The 18,693-nt window shown below is 40.3% G+C and overlaps 1 protein-coding gene across 1 annotated transcript in view; it reads left to right on the forward strand.

Moving 5' to 3' along the window:
- IQGAP2 (IQ motif containing GTPase activating protein 2) overlaps positions 1-18,693 on the forward strand; it is a 222,511-nt gene that overhangs the window by 81,725 nt on the left and 122,093 nt on the right. The window contains exon 2 of the mRNA XM_063086623.1: positions 7,765-7,921. Coding sequence (XP_062942693.1) covers positions 7,765-7,921 — 157 coding nt within the window. The remainder of the gene's footprint in view (positions 1-7,764; positions 7,922-18,693) is intronic.

Genomic DNA, 18,693 nt, shown 5'->3' on the forward strand with positions numbered 1-18,693 from the left:
ATTTCTACTGACAGTCTCTATTAGCATCTGAGCCGTCATTCTGTGGAACACAGTTTGGGAAATGCTTATTAAACTCAACAGATTCTGCTATATCATCTTCCTCCTAAAGAGAAGAGTGAGAAATAAGTCCTCTGAAGTTTGCTTCCTTTCTTTTAAATCTTGAAGTCGTGTATTGATTCTTTCCATAGTGTTGTGTATCCATCCATGTTTTGAAGAAGATAATTAGCATTTTATGTCACTTTCTTTTAGTGAACCAAATAAGTTTTGTATGAAAGAAGGATGGGGGCTTATGGATACCCATCTGAGTTTTGTGGTGTGTGTTTTCCTACTTCCATGTTTCCCTGAGCTGATAGGGCCAATAGAATCATGGAAATAGTTTTGCATTGTCCTCTAGCTAATGAAAGGGTTTTCTGTAAGAACTTAATTTAGTCCTCCTGACGTTTTTACTTTCTGTTAGCACAAAACGTGACGAGTGACCAATTGTTCATAAAAACAAAGACCAGATATTTTTATATTCTTTTCTAAAATTTTTATATGCTCGTTTTAAAAACATTAGGACAAGAAATTGACTTGTGATACTTGAAAGTTCATGGAATAGGGCACTGCATCAAAACAGGGTTTGTGTAGAAAAGACACATTTTTTGTTTTTGGCCAGCAGTTCTACCTTCAGGACATTTATTCCTGAAGCACTGTATGATAGAGACCAAGACATATAGTTGGTGATTTCCTGAATAATAACTCAGATTGCAAATGCCTCAACAGAACAGCTTTCGCATGTTCTGTGAGGCACAAAGTAGCAATCAAATGGGTCATTTGTTCCAGAATTTTTGTGGGGTTTTTTGTTTTTGTCTTTTGCAAGACAGAATGACATTAATTAGTTTTTTGTTTTTTTGGCCTTAAACTAAAATTGGAAAAATTTCTCCTTTCTTTCCCCTTCCTCCTTGTCCTGACTCCCCTGCCCCATTCTCCTTCTTCCGCTCTCACTTGGATCAGATCTTGTACATTTATACATAGAGCTGTTTATGGAAACCACCTCAATTCCAAACACACACACACACACACACACACACACACACACACACACACACACACACACACACACACACACACACAAGGCTGAAGAACTGTTTAAATGATAAAAAGGGGATTCCTTTTACTTCATTGTGTTTCTCTGTGCCTGGAAAGTGCAGGTTATTCCTGCAGAGAGAAGAGGAAACAAGCAATACTGATAGGAAAGTAGTCCCTGCACCCTGGAAAGGAAGATGAATGAGGTGGTTCTCTAGCAGCCATTAAAGTGTTGGTTGGAAATAGCTTCAATGTTTGCTTTGGGATGAGACAGTCACGTAGTGGTGCTGTGGGCCAATAAAAGTAATCAATAGAAGGAACAGGGAAGAAGAAGTAAATGCAAGGGCAGCAGGAGCAGGGGGTGGGAGGCAGACCAATTCAATTCTGGTTTTCATTTCCTTGAATTTTTAGGCTAAATTTGAAGACAGGCTCTTAATCACATATGAAGTCTCTCTAGCTTGATGCTGTATATACATACTTTGTGTACTAACCATACAGAAATTACAGACATAAAGATTATTGGAACAGGATTAGAGTTTGAAATAAACACTCACAATCAATTGATTTTCAATAAGGTTGCCAAGACAATTCAACAAGTGAAGTCTTCTCAAGAGATAGTGCTGGGGCAACTGGATGTCCACACGCAAAAGAATGAAGTTGGACCCTCACCTCATACTACATAGAAAAAATAGTTCAAAATGGATCAAAGACCTAAATTAAAACTATAACACTCTTAGAAGAAAACGTATATGTAAATATTTGTGACCTTTGGCTAGGCAGTGGTTTTTTAAATATGACACTAAAAACACAAGCAACAGAAAAAGAAATCAGTGAAACTTCATCAAGTTAAAAACTTTTGTGTTTCAAAAGATACCATCAAGAAAGTGAAAAAATCCCATAGAATGGAGGAAATATTTTCAAGTCATATATCTGATAAGGGGCTTATACACTAAATATATAAAGAAATCTTATTTTTAATTTTTATTTATTTATTTTTCTTTTTGGTGGCTAACCAGTATAGGGACCCAAACCCTTGACCTTGGTGTGGCAGGGTGGTGTTCTAACCAACTGAACTAACCAGCCAGCCTGTAAAGAACTCTTCTAACTCAAAAATAAAAAGAAATAACCCAACTAAAGCATGAGCAATGGACTTGAATAGACATTTCTCTAAAGATATACAAATGGGCTGTAAGCACATGAAAAGATGCACAATCATTAGCCATTAGGGAAATGAAAATCAAAACCATGATGAAATGCTATTTTGCATCCACTAGGATGGCTGAACCAAAAAGACTGATAAGTGTTTGTGAGGATGTGCAGAGATTAGAATCCTCGTACACTGTGGGGATGGAAAATGGTGCAGCTGCTTTGGAAAACAGTATGGAAGCCCTAAAAAGATTAAACATAAATTAGGCTGACAGAACAGTTTTGGAAATAGTTAGAGGTGATGGATACACAGCATTGTGATGTAATTAATTCTACCAAATTGTATGCTTAAAAATGGTTAAAATAGCAAATCTTATGTTTTATACATTTTATCACAATAAAAAAAAAAAAGATTAAACACAGAGTTACTCTAATACCCAGCAATTTTACTTCTGGATATATACACAGGAGAAATGAGAATATATGTCTGTGCAAAAACTTGTTCACCAATGTTTATAACAACAGTATTTGTAAGAGCCAAACCGGGGGCAGGGAGGGAACCAGATGTCCATAAACTGATGAATAAATAAAATGTGATATATCCATACAATGGAATATTGTTGAGCAATAAAAAGGTATGAAGTTCAGATATATCCTACAACATAGAAGAACCTTGAAAACATGCTAGGTAAAAGAGTCAGTCACAAAAGGCCACACATTGTATGATTCCATATGAAATACCCAGAATAGGCATTGTGTAAACAGAAAGTAGATTAGTGGGCTGGGGGTTGGTGGGTAAATGAAGAGTGACTTAATTGGTAAAGGGTTTCTTTTTGGGGGTGGTGAAAATGTTCTAAAATTGATAATGGTGATGGTCTCTCAACCCTGTGAATATACTAAAAACCATTGCATTGTACATCTTAAGAGAGTGAGTGTATGTTGTGTGAGTTCTCTCTCAGTGAAGCTATTAATAAACAACATAATATCACATTACGTGATTACACTGTCGTATTGAATTCCGCTATAATGTTAGACTTGTGGACTAAACTGAGTGCTCAGAGTTTTAAATGACCTGTTCAGTACATACAGCTAGTGATCACAGAGGCAGACTTCCTGAACATCAGGCCAGTTGTCTCAACATTGTGATTGTTAAAGGAAGTTTGACTCCAACATACCATAAATGTCACACTTAGAATTTGTATTGGTTTGGGGCCGGCCCGTGGCTCACTCGGTAGAGTGCGGTGTTGATGGCACCAGGGCCCCGGGTTCGGATCCCATATACGGATGGCCGGTTCGCTCCCTGGCTGAGCGTGGTGCTGACAACACCAAGTCGAGGGTTAAGATCCCCTTACCGGTCATCTTTTAAAAAAAAAAAAAAAAGGAATTTGTATTGGTTTGGCCAGGTACGATTAGCTCATGTAACTGTTAAGCATCTGAGGTTGAGGTTGGCAATAGAAGTTTAATTCTTGCTCATGTAAGGTTCAGTAGTATAGGGGGGTGGCAAAGGGGTCTATCACACAGTTATTCAGGGGCTCAGGCTGATGAAAGTTCTCAGTATTCTCTTTCAAGATTGCCATAGGCTTTAGTATCCAGGCAGCAGACAGGGCAGGAGAGAGTAGAGGCTCATCCATGGGAGATTTTCCCAAGCCAGGCCTAGGGGTGGTGCACACCATTTCCCCTCATGTTCTGCAGTCACAGCCCAGCTGCTTGGCCCCACACAGATCTGCGGGACAGGGAACATAGACCCTGGCCTACAGCCACCTAGCCTTTGGTTTGAATGATATGATATCTGTGCTTGAAGTTCTCTTTCCTTATACTTTAAAAAAAAAAAAAAATAAATAAGATCAAAAAGATATTCAGCCCACACAATGACTGTGGGCTAGTTTAGAAGTTTGCATATCCTGGTTCCTGTTTCATTGTGAGAAACAGTGCTCATTTAGAGCACTTAGTGTTTCATTTAGAGCAGTGCTCAGTACCCACCCTGCCTGATTATTCTGTCAGCAGTCTACCACCTGTACCAGAAGAATAGTCTTGTGTTTATTGAGCATATACTACTGACTGATAATCGATAGGAGTTTCCAAGTTGTATATTATTAGGAGAGTCTTTGAAAGCCTTTCTAGGCTCTCAGAAGTTCTTGAGGAGGTGACTGCATTTGGGCAGGCTCTAAGCTTCCCATAGCAACCCTCTGTCTTGCTACAGCTCCCACAAAGGCAACCTAGACCACTTACCATGCCTATTGACAGGTGGGTGACAGAGGGCGTTCTGAGAACAAATGAAACCCCAGGAATGTACTCTACCCTGACAGTGAATACACTATCCTCTGACCTTATACTGGAGCAGTGACAGCATTTGTGACTCTAAACCATGGAACTCTTACTACCACTCTGGAAGTAGCTTGGAGTGTCTTGTTGTCACTTTTGTTTTACGCTAGACTGTGAGCCCGGACTGGAGGACTTATTCTTCTGTTTGGCGAGGTTGGAATTTGAGAAGCAGAGACCCTGGCAGCTTTGTCAAGTTCTTTTACTTACTAGTTGTGTGGCCTTGGGCTTTTCTGAGCTCCAGAAAAGCTGAGAAATCAATCATCTCAGAAAGTCATTAGAATCTGAGAAAAATATCAGAAAATCACCTGCAAATGGTAATCCTAATAGCACCTTTTCTTTATGGGATGATCAGAAAGATTAAACAATAATCTCATAAAGTATTAAATCCAGGTTCTTGCACAAAATAATGTTTAATAAGTACTAGTTATCATTGATAATAATAGCATCATCTTTTGACTTTCAAGGCAGTTAAAAGCAGATATCTCCATGGATACCTAATGTTGCAAAATGCAACATTTTGTAAGTCTTTTGGCAACGTCCTAAAAGATTTTATGATATAACCGTGATGCTTGAAAAATTTTTTCTTAAGCAGTCAGAATCTTTCACTTAATAACCATGTATTGGGTACCCACTATGTGTAAACAAGTTGCCAGGAACAAAGGGATTGTAGAGAAAGAAGAGGTGGCCTTAGCCATCGAGCAGTTCATAATGTAATGAGTATTAGCCGTGGCTATATTTTAAATAGGCTGTAGCTAACTTGACTTTTTGGTATCATCAGTGTTTGAAGCCAATTGCACATATATTCTAATATAGACAAAAATAAGTGTGATTATCTCTTTTTTAAGTTTTAATTAGCCTAAGTCTAAAATATAATATTTCAGAGTTTTTTATTTTAGCATCCTACCTCATGCTCCCAATTGTGAGATATGCCCCCACTCCTGCCACCAACTGTCAATTTACCCCCCACCCCTCACACATATACCCCCATTACCAGGTTGTTATAAAGCATTTATATCTTGTTGTATAAAAAACCAATTTCTTAAAGTTTTTCAAGATATTTGAAAACAGATTTTGTTTTAATATGAAATAGCTTAATGTTCTAATTAGTTTATTTAGATTAGAAACTTAGTCTAGTGTGTTGGCTCTTAACTTGGCTGGATTATTATAGAAGCAGTGTTGTTATTGATTTCTTACTTTTAAAAAAATTTAGCTTTAAAAAAGTCCGTGGTACTCTTACTTCAGTTTATTTGAAGCAAGGCTCATATAAACCAAATATCCCTCATTGACCTTGCGCATGATCTGTGAAAAGCCAAGTTCACCGTCCTCTCTGAGTTCTGCTTCTGAGAGCTTCTGTCATATCATGAGCCTGTCCCTGGCTGGTGATGTTTCTCTCCTTCAACCCCCTTTTGTAAGCTGTCACCAAGTCCTGTTACTGTTTCCTTGAAACATCGCTTGGTTTCCTCCCTTGCTATTTCTTCTGACTAATCCAGTCTCTCAGCACCTCACAATGGGAAAGGCCTGATGGAAAACTGTCTCTGAGGCATCCATCATACCAGATAAATTTTCTCTAATTACCACTGTCAGCATGTCTCTCCTCTTCTGTGAAGCTGCCAGGAGCTCCCTGCTTCCTGTGGCAACAGATATCAATGCTTCTCCTTACGTGCTAGCTCGTCTGGAGCCCTACTTCACTGTGTGTGCCCAGTGTCATTTCTCTTTCCTCCCCATGGGCCCCAAAGGCCTCATATCTTCTCTCGGTTTTCTGCACGTGTCAGCCATGTATCTTTTATGCCTTTAGTTTGCCCTGCTCCCCAGCTTCCATTTCTCTCCCTGCCTTTCCAAGTAGTTCATTCCTCTAGACCAAGTTCAGATCCCACCACATTTGCAGTGTCTTCCTTGATCACTCCAGTGATAACCTGCTGATCCCACTTGAGTCCCAAACTTTTCCTTATTATGCCTCACCGTGCAGCACTGGACAGAACAGCCTCTCTTATGTGGTTCTCTGGTTTTTCTTTGGAATTGCGTTGCCTTCTCAACTGTGTTTAATGCTCCTCAAAAGTGGAGCTTATGTTATATTTTTCTCATATCCTTCATTTTTATACTGCCTTCTAAGTAGTCAGTAATTACTCCTTACCTATTAGGGGCTTGTTGAGCATTTAAAAGATGTTGAATAGAGCTATAAGCAGTGGAGACATTTCACAGTGTTTGCAGCTTGGATCAGAAACAGTTATTAACATTGCAGCGCAGTGCTCTACAGTTTCCCAAACGTTGACAGGATCAGTTGCTGTTGTGCTGATCTGTACAGGTATGGTGCTCACACTAATCTTTTGATTTGTTTGTGGATCAGAGGCTGGGTGGCAGGGAGTTGGGGGGCTCCACCACTGAGAACTGCACACCTCCCTCTTGGATCTTACAGTAGGTACTCGTTACTGGAGAATGGACAGGAATTGCGTTATCTTGTAACTCTGGCAGATTCTTGGCACACAAGGGTGAAATGTGAACTGGTCTGGTGCTTTTCCCACTGTGTATCCTTGAGCCAGTAATGACCTTGGTGCTCTCTTTTCTATGATACTGGCACGGTGTCGTAAGATTTAATCTGTTCTATCTAAAATATTTTTTCAGAACCAAGTAAGTACTATATCTTCCCCAAAAGGTAAATGTATTGTACAAGCTCCTGGTGTTAGAAAAAGGAGTGTGTATTATTTAAAGAAGACCGTGTCTGTTTTCTGAATTTCTGATGCCCCTTTTCCATGCCTTTCTACCATTCCTGATAGTCGTTTTTGGACTGAGGCCACTGCAGATTTTGCAGTCCTTTGGACTACACTCTCCCCAAGGCACAACCCCTACAAGAATTGCCTCTGTTAAGGGCTCGTAAACTTAGAATTATTTTTTCTTTAATGTCAGCAAGATTAATTTCACCCATACAAAATGGTTTGGTTTTTTCCCTCTTTGGCACAAAAGAGAGTTGGCAGAGACTCAGATGAAGGTGAAGTTGACAAGCTCTGGCATGGCAGTGAGTTCAGTTCCTCTGGGCTTTTATTCCCCCGTGTTCATCTCATGTTCTGAGTCCTTGTCCCACCCAGAAAGTCCTCACTTTCTACCAGTGACACCTAAACATTTTTCAGATCCTGTTCCCTTTGTCTTCAACAAACACGGTGAAATGTTGCATGTCTTTATTTACAGAAAGTTACCCATCTGGAGTCACAGTAAGTTTTTTTTTTTTAATCCTTTTAGGTGGATGGAAGTCTGCTTAGTTGAAGAATTGCCACCAACCACTGAACTGGAAGAAGGGCTCCGGAACGGAGTTTACCTTGCAAAGTTAGCCAAGTTCTTTGCCCCGAAAATGGTATCAGAGAAAAAGATCTATGATGTGGAACAAACACGTTATAAGGTAATTGAAATCTCATTGCTTTTGGCTTCCAGCTTAAAGTGAAAGTTTGGTATTTCATTTCCTTTCCCTTCTTTTACTCTTAGTGTTTCTATAAGGATTTTGTGGGAGGAGGGATATCTTTGGTCTTTGGGCCTGTTAATAATCATTCTTGAGGCAGCAGCAGTTTTAAAAAGCAAAATACTTCTATTTCTGCACTGCAGCTGAGAGACCTCTGATTTGTGGGGCTTCGCAACGCTCCCCCCGCCCCCTTATTTCTTCGTGGAGGTCATTTGTAACTTTATTAGTGCCAGTAAATGTGAGAGTGGGGCACACTACCCCTCCTTTTTTCCACCACTGACACAGTTTATTATTCCCATGTTCTCATGTAGGAATAAGGGACCCAGCTGGGACTTGAACTTGTGGCCCTGAAGAGTTAGGGCCCATGTGACAAAATGAGTAGTAATGTTGAATAATCAGGTAGGAATTCTTTTCCATTTGGTGTTTAAAACAGAATAAGACTAGGCTTTTTATATGCAACTAGTTTTAAGAATTGTTTTATGGCTAATTTGGGAAGGACCAGGAAATAAAAAGTTGTCATGGCCCTTTTAGAAAAACCATTAGTTAAATTTGGAAGGAGCAGGGGGGAGCAAACAAAATCACAACAAACACCAGTCTTATGTTAATAATAAAAAAAAGTACTGATCTTTTAGGGACACATATTGAAGTATTTACAGATAAAATGATACATCTAGGATTTGCTTCACAATAATTGGAGAGAGTGGATAGATGATACAAAACTGGCCACAAGTTCATAATCGTTGAGGTTGGATAATGGGTACATAGGAGTTCATTATACTCTTCTGTCTACTTTCTTATGTTTGAAATTTTTCATTAGGAAGTAAAAGAGGACAAATTAAACACCAACCTAAAAGGCTTCTCCTTTAGAAATGTATCTTCAAAAAGGGATATTCAGGAGTACGTGATCTCTTATTTACTATGGGCCAAGGTTTCTAAAGCTGCTTTGAAACTTGATTTTTCGTTTTTTTTAGTGTATTGAGTTCTTCATATCAATATTTTTTATCTGCAGATTTTCAAGTATCCGTAAAAGTTATTTCTCCTGTAATTAAACTTATTTCCCTTCCAATTGCAGGGACAATGTTCAGTACGTGAGTACTTCAGAAAGTTCATGGAAAGATTTGTATTATCTTTTAATACCATTTTTTCATGAACTTTTTGAAGTACGCTTGTATAGTTGAAAATGGAATGATTTTTTATTCATTGCATGATTCACGCTACCCCTCAGTTCTTTGGATACAATACGTTTTAAAACTATGTGTATTGATTCAGATCAAATGTTTGAATAATCATAAAGGCTAGCAGTAGACAAGATCACTTGACAAATCTCTTTTGGGTCTGTTTTCAATATCTCGTCAAAAAGGTAATTGAGCAAAGTTTTTGCCTTGAGTAATGTTTTGAATAAAAGTGTTTGCATTCGTTAAAATAAGTTTGAGTTTATGGATCATGTGCTGCACCCAAGAGTTCCCCAGACCTCATTCAAGCCTTTTATAATACTAATACAACAATGTCTTAGCCAGCCAACATTAAAGTTCTTAAAAAACTTTTTGAGAAATATTTTTAGAAATTCAGAGAAACACAGAAAAGAACCATCTGTATCTCCCCTCCACAGAAAAAAACATCTGTCTACATTTTAGACTATGGCTTTTCTTTTTTTCATTACTTTCATTATGGTTATTATCAAGATCTGGCTCTGTTAGTACTGACACCCCTGTAGATTTGATGAGAGAGTGAAAATGTAGTTGGACTAGGCTCCAGCCTGCACCGAAAGGGAATGTGGATGTTTTATTTTGGCTTATGGACTGTGAGAATCAGACTGGAAAGATAGACACCCCATGGAAGTGAGCCTTCGAGCAGAGTATGGGCTGATTCTTTTCTCTTCCTGGCACATCATGTACCTTAAATATAGGCATCTTTTTGCAGATCAGCTCATGGAGTTGATCAGCTCATGGAGACCCTCATGGAGTTGCCTCATGGCAACTTAAACAAGTACCTTCTCTTTCTGGCATCGGAGATCCTTCTATGTAAATGGATGGCAACTTCTCCTTGGGTTGGGGACAAGGGAAAATAATATTTTCAGTCTCTCATTATGAAATAAAGTACTTGCAGGGCCTAGGCAGGTGAGGACATCCCTGGGCGAAACACCATGAGAGAGGCAAGTGTTCTGTTTCACTGTCCCCCACCCAGCCAGACCCCTGGTAAACCCCGTTGTGCAGAAGAGATGCTGGGAGGGGGCAGGAAGAAGGGAATAGCAGGAGGAGGGAGCTGTTACCAGCTGTGGGGTAGGAGCCCCACCATGCTGCTGTGCTAGAAGAAAAAACACAGGACAAATGGAAAGTACCCCTCTGTGAATTCACTGGAGAAAAGACATTTTTCTTTTTTTTTCTTGATTAAATTCTTGAAAGTGCCTAGTGTTCTTGATGGAAATTTTTAGTGATTTGCCACGTAATCATCCAATTTTATTTTAAGGCCTTTTTGTTTCTTATACCAAAATGAAAGGAGACATATATTGATGAATAGACAACTCAACTTCCTGTTCTCGTGTTCTCCAGGACTGATGCCCATGACGTGGTCCTTTCCAGGGAGCACTAAATCATGGGACTGAGACAAAGATGTGGAGAGATAAGGGAATGCTCACTAACCCAGTCCCACCCAAAGATGTGCCACTTGGAAATCATGAACTCAGTGAAGGTGGGCTCTCGCTGCCAGGTCTGCCTGACTGCAGCTGTAAAATATGGCCCATCTGCTAGGCATAGTGTCCCCTAGGCAAGGCAATGTCCCTGAGCCCTGAAGGACTTGGCACTGACAGCTTTGACAGCCTCCAGTTAGGCAGACAAGAGTTTGCATGCTGTCCCATTCTCTGTATCTGCAGCTTATCTACCACCCTGGCCCCTCATTAATTTAGGGTTAAAAAAATGTCCTAGGTGTGAATGTTAAACCTTTCAGTCACGAGTCATCTTTCTTTTTTTTTTTCTATTTTTTTAATTTTATTTTGTCGATATACATTGTGGCTGATTATTGCTCCCCATCACCAAAACCTCCCTCCCTTCTCCCTCCCCCCTCCCCCCCAACAATGTCCTTTCTGTTTGCTTGTTGTATCAACTTCAAATAATTGTGGTTGTTATATCTTCTTCCCCCCCCCGTTTGTGTGTGTGTGTGTGTGTGTGTGTGTGTGTGTGTGTGAATTTATATATTAATTTTTAGCTCCCACCAATAAGTGAGAACATGTGGTATTTCTCTTTCTGTGCCTGACTTGTTTCACTTAATATAATTCTCTCAAGGTCCATCCATGTTGTTGCAAATGGCAGTATTTCATTCTTTTTTATAGCTGAGTAGTATTCCATTGTGTAGATGTACCACATTTTCCGTATCCACTCATCTGATGATGGGCATTTGGGCTGGTTCCAACCCTTGGCTATTGTAAAGAGTGCTGCGATAAACATTGGGAAACAGGTATACCTTCGACTTGATGATTTCCATTCCTCTGGGTATATTCCCAACAGTGGGATAGCTGGGTCGTATGGTAGATCTATCTGCAATTGTTTGAGGAACCTCCATACCATTTTCCATAGAGGCTGCACCATTTTGCAGTCCCACCAACAATGTATGAGAGTTCCTTTTTCTCCGCAGCCTCGCCAGCATTTATCGTTCATAGTCTTTTGGATTTTAGCCATCCTAACTGGGGTTAGATGGTATCTCAGTGTGGTTTTGATTTGCATTTCCCGGATGCTGAGTGATGTTGAGCATTTTTTCATATGTCTGTTGGCCATTTGTATATCTTCCTTAGAGAAATGCCTACTTAGCTCTTTTGCCCATTTTTTAATCGGGTTGTTTGTTTTCTTCTTGTACAGTTGTTTGAGTTCCTTATATATTCTGGATATTAATCCTTTGTCAGATATATATTTTGCAAATATTTTCTCCCACTCTGTTGGTTGTCTTTTAACTCTTTTAATTGTTTCTTTTGCTGTGCAGAAGCTTTTTAGTTTGATATAATCCCATTTGTTTATTTTTCCTTTGGTTGCCCATGCTTTTGGGGTCGTATTCATGAAGTCTGTGCCCAGTCCTATTTCCTGAAGTGTTTCTCCTATGTTTTCTTTAAGAAGTTTTATTGTTTCAGGGTGTATATTTAAATCCTTAATCCATTTTGAGTTGATTTTAGTATACGGCGAGAGGTATGGATCTAGTTTCATTCTCCTGCATATGGATATCCAGTTATCCCAGCACCATTTGCTGAAGAGGCAGTCCCTTTGCCACTGAATAGGCTTGGTGCCTTTGTCAAAGATCAGCTGACAGTAAGTGTGTGGGTTGATTTCTGGATTCTCTATTCTATTCCATTGGTCAGTGTGTCTGTTTTTATGCCAGTAGCATACTGTTTTGGTTATTATAGCTTTGTAGTATAGCTTAAAGTCAGGTAGTGTTATGCCTCCAGCTTTATTTTTTTTGCTCAGCATTGCTTTGGCTATGCGTGGTCTTTTATTGTTCCATATAAATGTCTGGATAGTTTTTTCCATTTCTGAGAAAAATGTCTTTGGAATTTTGATGGGGATTGCATTGAATTTGTATATCACTTTGGGTAGTATGGACATTTTCACTATGTTGATTCTTCCAATCCAAGAGCATGGGATATCTTTCCATCTTCTTGTATCCTCTCTCATTTCTCTCAGCAGTGGTTTGTAGTTCTCATTATAGAGATTTTTCACCTCCTTGGTTAACTCAATTCCTAAGTATTTTATTTTTTTGGTGGCTATTGTAAATGGGCAGGCTTTCTTGATTTCTCGTTCTGCCTGTTGACTATTGGAGAAAAGAAATGCTACTGATTTTTGTGTGTTGATTTTGTATCCTGCTACTGTGCTGAAATCATTTATCAATTCCAAGAGTTTTTTTGTAGAGGTTTTAGGCTGTTCGATATATAGGATCATGTCATCTGCAAACAGGGACAGTTTGACTTCATCTTTTCCAATCTGGATGCCCTTTATTTCCTTCTCTTCTCTGATTGCTCTGGCTAGTACTTCCAACACTATGTTGAATAAGAGTGGTGAGAGTGGGCATCCTTGTCTAGTTCCTGTTCTTAAAGGAAAAGCTTTCAGCTTTTCCCCATTCAGGATGATATTGGCTGTGGGTTTGGCATATATGGCTTTAATTATGTTGAGATACTTTCCCTCTATACCTAACTTATAGAGGGTCTTTGTCATGAATGAGTGCTGAACTTTATCAAATGCTTTTTCAGCATCTATAGAGATGATCATATGGTCCTTGTGTTTGAGTTTATTAATATGGTGTATCACATTTATTGATTTGCGTATGTTGAACCAACCTTGCATCCCTGGGATGAATCCCACTTGATCGTGATGAATAATTTTACGTATGTGTTGCTGTATTCTGTTTGCTAGTAATTTAGTGAGGATTTTTGCATCTATATTCATCAAGGATATTGGCCTGTAGTTTTCTTTTTTGGTTATATCTTTACCTGGTTTTGGTATCAGGATGATGTTTGCTTCATAGAATGAGTTTGGGAGATTTGCGTCCGTTTCAATCTTTTGGAATAGTTTGTAAAGAATCGGTGTCAATTCCTGTTTGAATGTTTGGTAAAATTCTGCTGTGAATCCATCTGGTCCTGGGCTTTTCTTTGTTGGGAGCCTACTGATAACAGCTTCAATCTCCTTTATTGTTATTGGTCTGTTCAAATTTTCTACATCTTCACGGTTCAGTTTTGGGAGCTTGTGTGTGTCCAGAAATTTATCCATTTCCTCCAGATTTTCAAATTTGTTGGCGTATAGTTGTTTATAGTAGTCTCGAATGATTCCTTGTATTTCAGATGAATCAGTTGTAATATCGCCTTTTTCATTTCTAATTTTGGTTATTTGGGTCTTCTCTCTTCTTTTTTTTGTTAGCCATGCTAATGGTTTGTCAATTTTATTTATCTTTTCAAAAAACCAACTTTTTGATTCGTTGTTCTTTTGAATTGTTTTTTGGTTTTCAATTTCATTCAGTTCTGCTCTGATCTTAATGATTTTTTTCCGTCTGCTAACTTTAGGTTTGGATTGTTCTTGTTTTTCTAGTTCTTTAAGGTGAAGTGTTAGGTTGTTCACTTGCCATCTTTCTGTTCTTCTGAAGTGAGCCACGAGTCATCTTTCCATGGCCACCTCCACCCCAGGTCTGTCTGAGTTATGCAACCATGCTGTGTGTGTGCTGAGGCACCTGACACTGTCTCTCTTGGACACACCAGTGTATTATAAAGATTGTCTGGTCGTGAAGGCAGGAACAATGTGCCTTCTCTGCCGTATCCTCAATGAATGGTGCAAAGTCTGGTCCATGGTAGGTGCTTGGGCAATAGCTGTTGGGTGAAGGACTGAATGACAGTAGTTTCAGGTAAGCCAAAGGCTTCCAATCCTTTTCTTGTCTTCTATGCTTTATTCAGTATTTATTCAAGGAGTTTAGAGTCTGGCACTCTTCCTCAATAAATGATGCTCAAACCTGCTGCAGAACCACCTGATGGGTATGTGTAAAAATTGGACTCGTGGGCCCCACCCCAGACTAGTGAGTCAGGCAGAATCTCCAGGCCTGGGACTCAGGCAGCTGTACTCTTAATAGTCACCCAAGGGTGATTCTTTTCCTGTGTATTATTGAGGTTTGAGAATGATTGCTCTAATAGGCAGGCAAACACTAATGTCATATGGTTGTAGGAGAAGCAGAAAAAGTTATACCATGATAGAAATGCATACAGGGTAGAATTCATTCACCTGTACAGTGCTTATTAGCACCTGCTGTGTGTTAGGCACTGCTGGAAGCACTGCGGCAAAATGTGAGCTGTGAAAGCCAGTGTTGTGGACAGGTAGCAGCAGGCAGCAGAGGGGCTGCTCTGAGGAGAGGTTTCCCGAGGCTGGAAGGATGTGAGGAAAGTCACGCAGGTGAGAGCCAGGGGTGAGAGAGAGAGCAGTCCAGAGAGAGGGAGCCATTTGTGAGAGACTCAGAAGAACTTGGCCAGAACTAAGTGGCTGAGAGACTGCCATGAGGGAGGCAGGAGGCAAGCAGAGGTGAGGTCCTGCAGTCACACAGGCCCCACGGAGGATCTGTGCTTTCACGCGAAGTGCAGGGGAGCCATTGAAGCGTTACCCAGAGGCATCATGGTGCAGTGTGGTACAGTCTGTGCTTTAGAAAGATCTGTTGCTGCTCCTAAAAGGGAGGGAGGACAAAGGTGGAGGGAGTCCAGTGAGTGGACAATTCGGTCCAGGTGGCAGTGGCAGTGGCCTGCATACACAAGAAGTGAGTGGCTTCCAGCAGGAAAATGAAGGGCGGATCCTGGATGGGAGCTGGAAACGGGTGGAGGGCAGGGAAGGGAAGACAAGCCGGGGTTCAGTAGGAGGCACCCAGGAGAGATTGATTGGCGGTTCTGCAGGAGAGGGAGATGGCGAAGAGGCTGGAAGTTCCCTCGGTGGGGGCTGGGGGGGTTGAAAGATTAGTGGGCGTTCCAGGCTGACTGGGATGGGCAAGAGAAAGGAGGAGGAGAAGGGAGGGGCGTTCAGCCTGACAAGGCTCAAAGATAAAAAAAAGAGTTTCCCCAACAGAGCCTGGGTCATTGTAGGCTTATAATAGATGCTTGTTGAATATTTAGGTGAGCCTTAGATAGGGAAGACATAGACATAGTGGTTAGCAGTGTGAGCTGTGAGTCAAACAAAGGACCTCAGAGTTGAGCTTCACCACTGACTTTGCCTCTCTGAGCCTCAGGTTACTCGCCTGTAAAGTGGGGATAATAACAACGGTGTCCGCCTTTGTAGAGAGATTGTGAGGAACAAATGGGATCTGCCATGCAAGGCACCTGGCACAGTGGTAGATGTATGTGCTTGACGAACGGTGCGGGCGGTGCTTGTTCTGAGCCTCTGTAAGCAGTAAAGCGAACAGAGTATTTGGACTTGGAGACCGGGTCCTGCAAGGGAGTCTCTCTGCAAGGGAGTTCTAACGCTAAGCCAAACAAGTTAGGTCAACTCGAGTGTCTTAAATACTTGTACCCTCAGTTTTCTCATCTACAAAATAAGCAAATTAGGATCATTATTGGTTTCTAAGCTGCCCCATAGTTCCAAAATGCTCTAAAAGGTAGGAGGTTAGCACCTAAGGAAGGCTTACATCATTCCTCATCTATGCAGTTTAAACTAGATGAACCTTGTTTGCTGGTGTTGTAATAAATAGCTCAGCAGCAGCATGTACTTGCTGAAAGAAATTAGGTGGATGGACAAAAGCAGCCCATGGCTAAATATGACTGTAGACGTGCCACTTAGTCTAATATTAACATGTAGGACTGGCAAAAAAAATGGACTCATGAAAAATAATTATAATGGACAGAGTATTTTGAGCCTGTTTAGATGACTGTTTTTGTTCTAGTTAAAGCGAATCCAGTAGATTGAAGATGTTATTGCTGCAATTCGCTCACCAAAAAGTACCTTTTAAATATGTAAACATGGACCATGGGGTTCTGAAGTCAGCATTTCTCAGGTGTTTCAAATGGATGAAGGATTTGAAATCTGTCATTTCATTTGCTGTAGAAATATGACCAAGATAACCACCCTTTCCTTCAGTACCTCTTACATGAAGCACTAAGCCTTTTTTTTTTTTTTTTCCAACTTAAAGCTGAATAAAAGTTTCAAGTCTAGTCTTGTAGGGTAATGATTACAATAGCTAACATCTACTGCATTTATAGGTGTTCTCTGCAACTAAATACTATCTGTATATCCTTAATTTAGCTTCTGCAACTCAAGCAGCTTTTTATGGCTTAGGAACCAAAGTTCAGAGAGATTTGTAACTTTCCTGAGATTATTTAGCTAACAAGACCGCTAAATAGATGTCCTTGTTACATGACTTGGGGTTGTTGAAGCCCACCAGCCGAAGACCCCAGAAACCCACCTGTGGTCAAACAAAATTAGGTTTATTTAACTTATTGGAGCAAAAAAGAAAAAAAACAAAAATACATACCCATGGAGCCCCAGGGAGGAGAAGCAGCAGGCCTAGCATAAATTTGGGCTTGTGCCAAGTGGCTCTAATAAGGATTTAGGGAAGCAAGGACCTGTTTTCTTTTGGGTGTTGTCAGGAAGCAGGATCTATTTGGTGTCTTGGTAATTTTTATCTATGAGGTGGGAAGATTGAATGAGGACTAGATTGTCATCAGTAAAGAAACTGGAGTAGTTCATATGAGTTGGAAGAGGGGGATATTTAATTATTCTGTGGTGCAGAAGGTCCTCATCTCTGTCTTGGTTTAGACTTGATGGCAGACTGCTTCTGCCTTGATCCTCCATGGTCACAGAGTGGTCTTGTCTGAGAAGTGCTTGTGTTCTTCAGAAGATATCTATGCCACTCAAACACTTATGACCTGGCTGTTAACTCTTCTCTCCCCCTCTCCCTCTCCCTCTCCCCCTCCCTCCCTCTCCCTCTCCCTTTCTCCCTCTCTCTCCCTCTCCCTCTCTCCCTCTCCCCCTCTCCCTCTCTCCCTCTCTCTCTCCCTCTCTCTCTCCCTCTCCCTCCCTCCCTCTCTCTCTCCCTCCCTCCCTCCCTCTCTCTCTCTACACCTCTCTCTCTCTCTCCCCCCTCTCTCTCCCTTTCCTTCTCCCTCTCCTTCCCTCCCTCCCTCCCTCTCTCCCTCTCTCCCTCTCTCCCTCTTTTAACTTTCCCTTCCAGTCTCCCTCCCTCTAGCTATTTCAGGTCCTGTGTCCTTCCCCAGGGGAGTGTTAGCATAGGGAAGGTTTTCAGATCCAGAGACAACTAGTTTGAGTCCCAGCTCAGCCACTTTAGCTGCTTGACTTTACAAATCACATCATCTTTCCGACCTAGCTTTTCTCATCTCTAAAGAACAAGAATGATTACTTGCAGGGTATTTTGAAAATTAGACATAAAGTGCTTGACACGTATAGTCCAATCTCAAATAGTGGCCACTATTAAAAAGGCATAAATATTTGTCAAACATTAATTTGTTCATATTTTATAATTTCTAGCAGCAACAAAAATACTTTTTATTTAATAACCTATTATAGAAAGTCACAAAAGGTGAAAAGAATCAGACTTTCTGAATGTGATCTACCACTGGATATTAGTTATATGTTGAAACTTGCTATACATTTTTGTACATTTATTAAAAATGGAAAATAAACAACATTACTCTGCATTTAATTAATTAAAAAATACAAGATCATTTTAAAGCTGTTAATGGTTCATTACCTGATATGACTTTACGAGATGCAGGAGAGGATGCTATATGCGTATTTATAGACTGCAGAAAAAATGGCTATCTGATCAGAACTGTAAGGGAGAAATAGAAAACACAGAAAGATTGCATGGGTAGAAAAGGGTGTTGTAAAATACTTCCACTGAAGGTTTACTTGTTATACAAGGCCAAGATTAGGTAATATTATAAGAGGAATGAATATTAAAATTAGCTCTGACTTGTGGGATGGTTTCTGTTTTCATGTTTGTATTTTTCCTCATTTTCCAAGTTTTCTACAGAAATATTACATTCATGATCAGGGGAAAAGGAGCATTTAATCTTCTAAAAATTCTGTTTGTTTTCCTGGGGTTTTTAGGCTTCTCAGGTATGGTTGCCAAATTGACACCGTGCATCTGTGTGTGTGACTGTGTGTGCACATGCGTGTGCGTGCACACACCTGTGTACATGCACACGTCTCATAAAACATCCTTAGGAATGTGCTAGACATTAATGGTCTGAGATTCTAGTCAGA

Source organism: Cynocephalus volans, chromosome 2 (assembly GCF_027409185.1).
Source record: "Cynocephalus volans isolate mCynVol1 chromosome 2, mCynVol1.pri, whole genome shotgun sequence".
In the NCBI taxonomy this organism is placed as follows: Eukaryota; Metazoa; Chordata; class Mammalia; order Dermoptera; family Cynocephalidae; genus Cynocephalus; species Cynocephalus volans.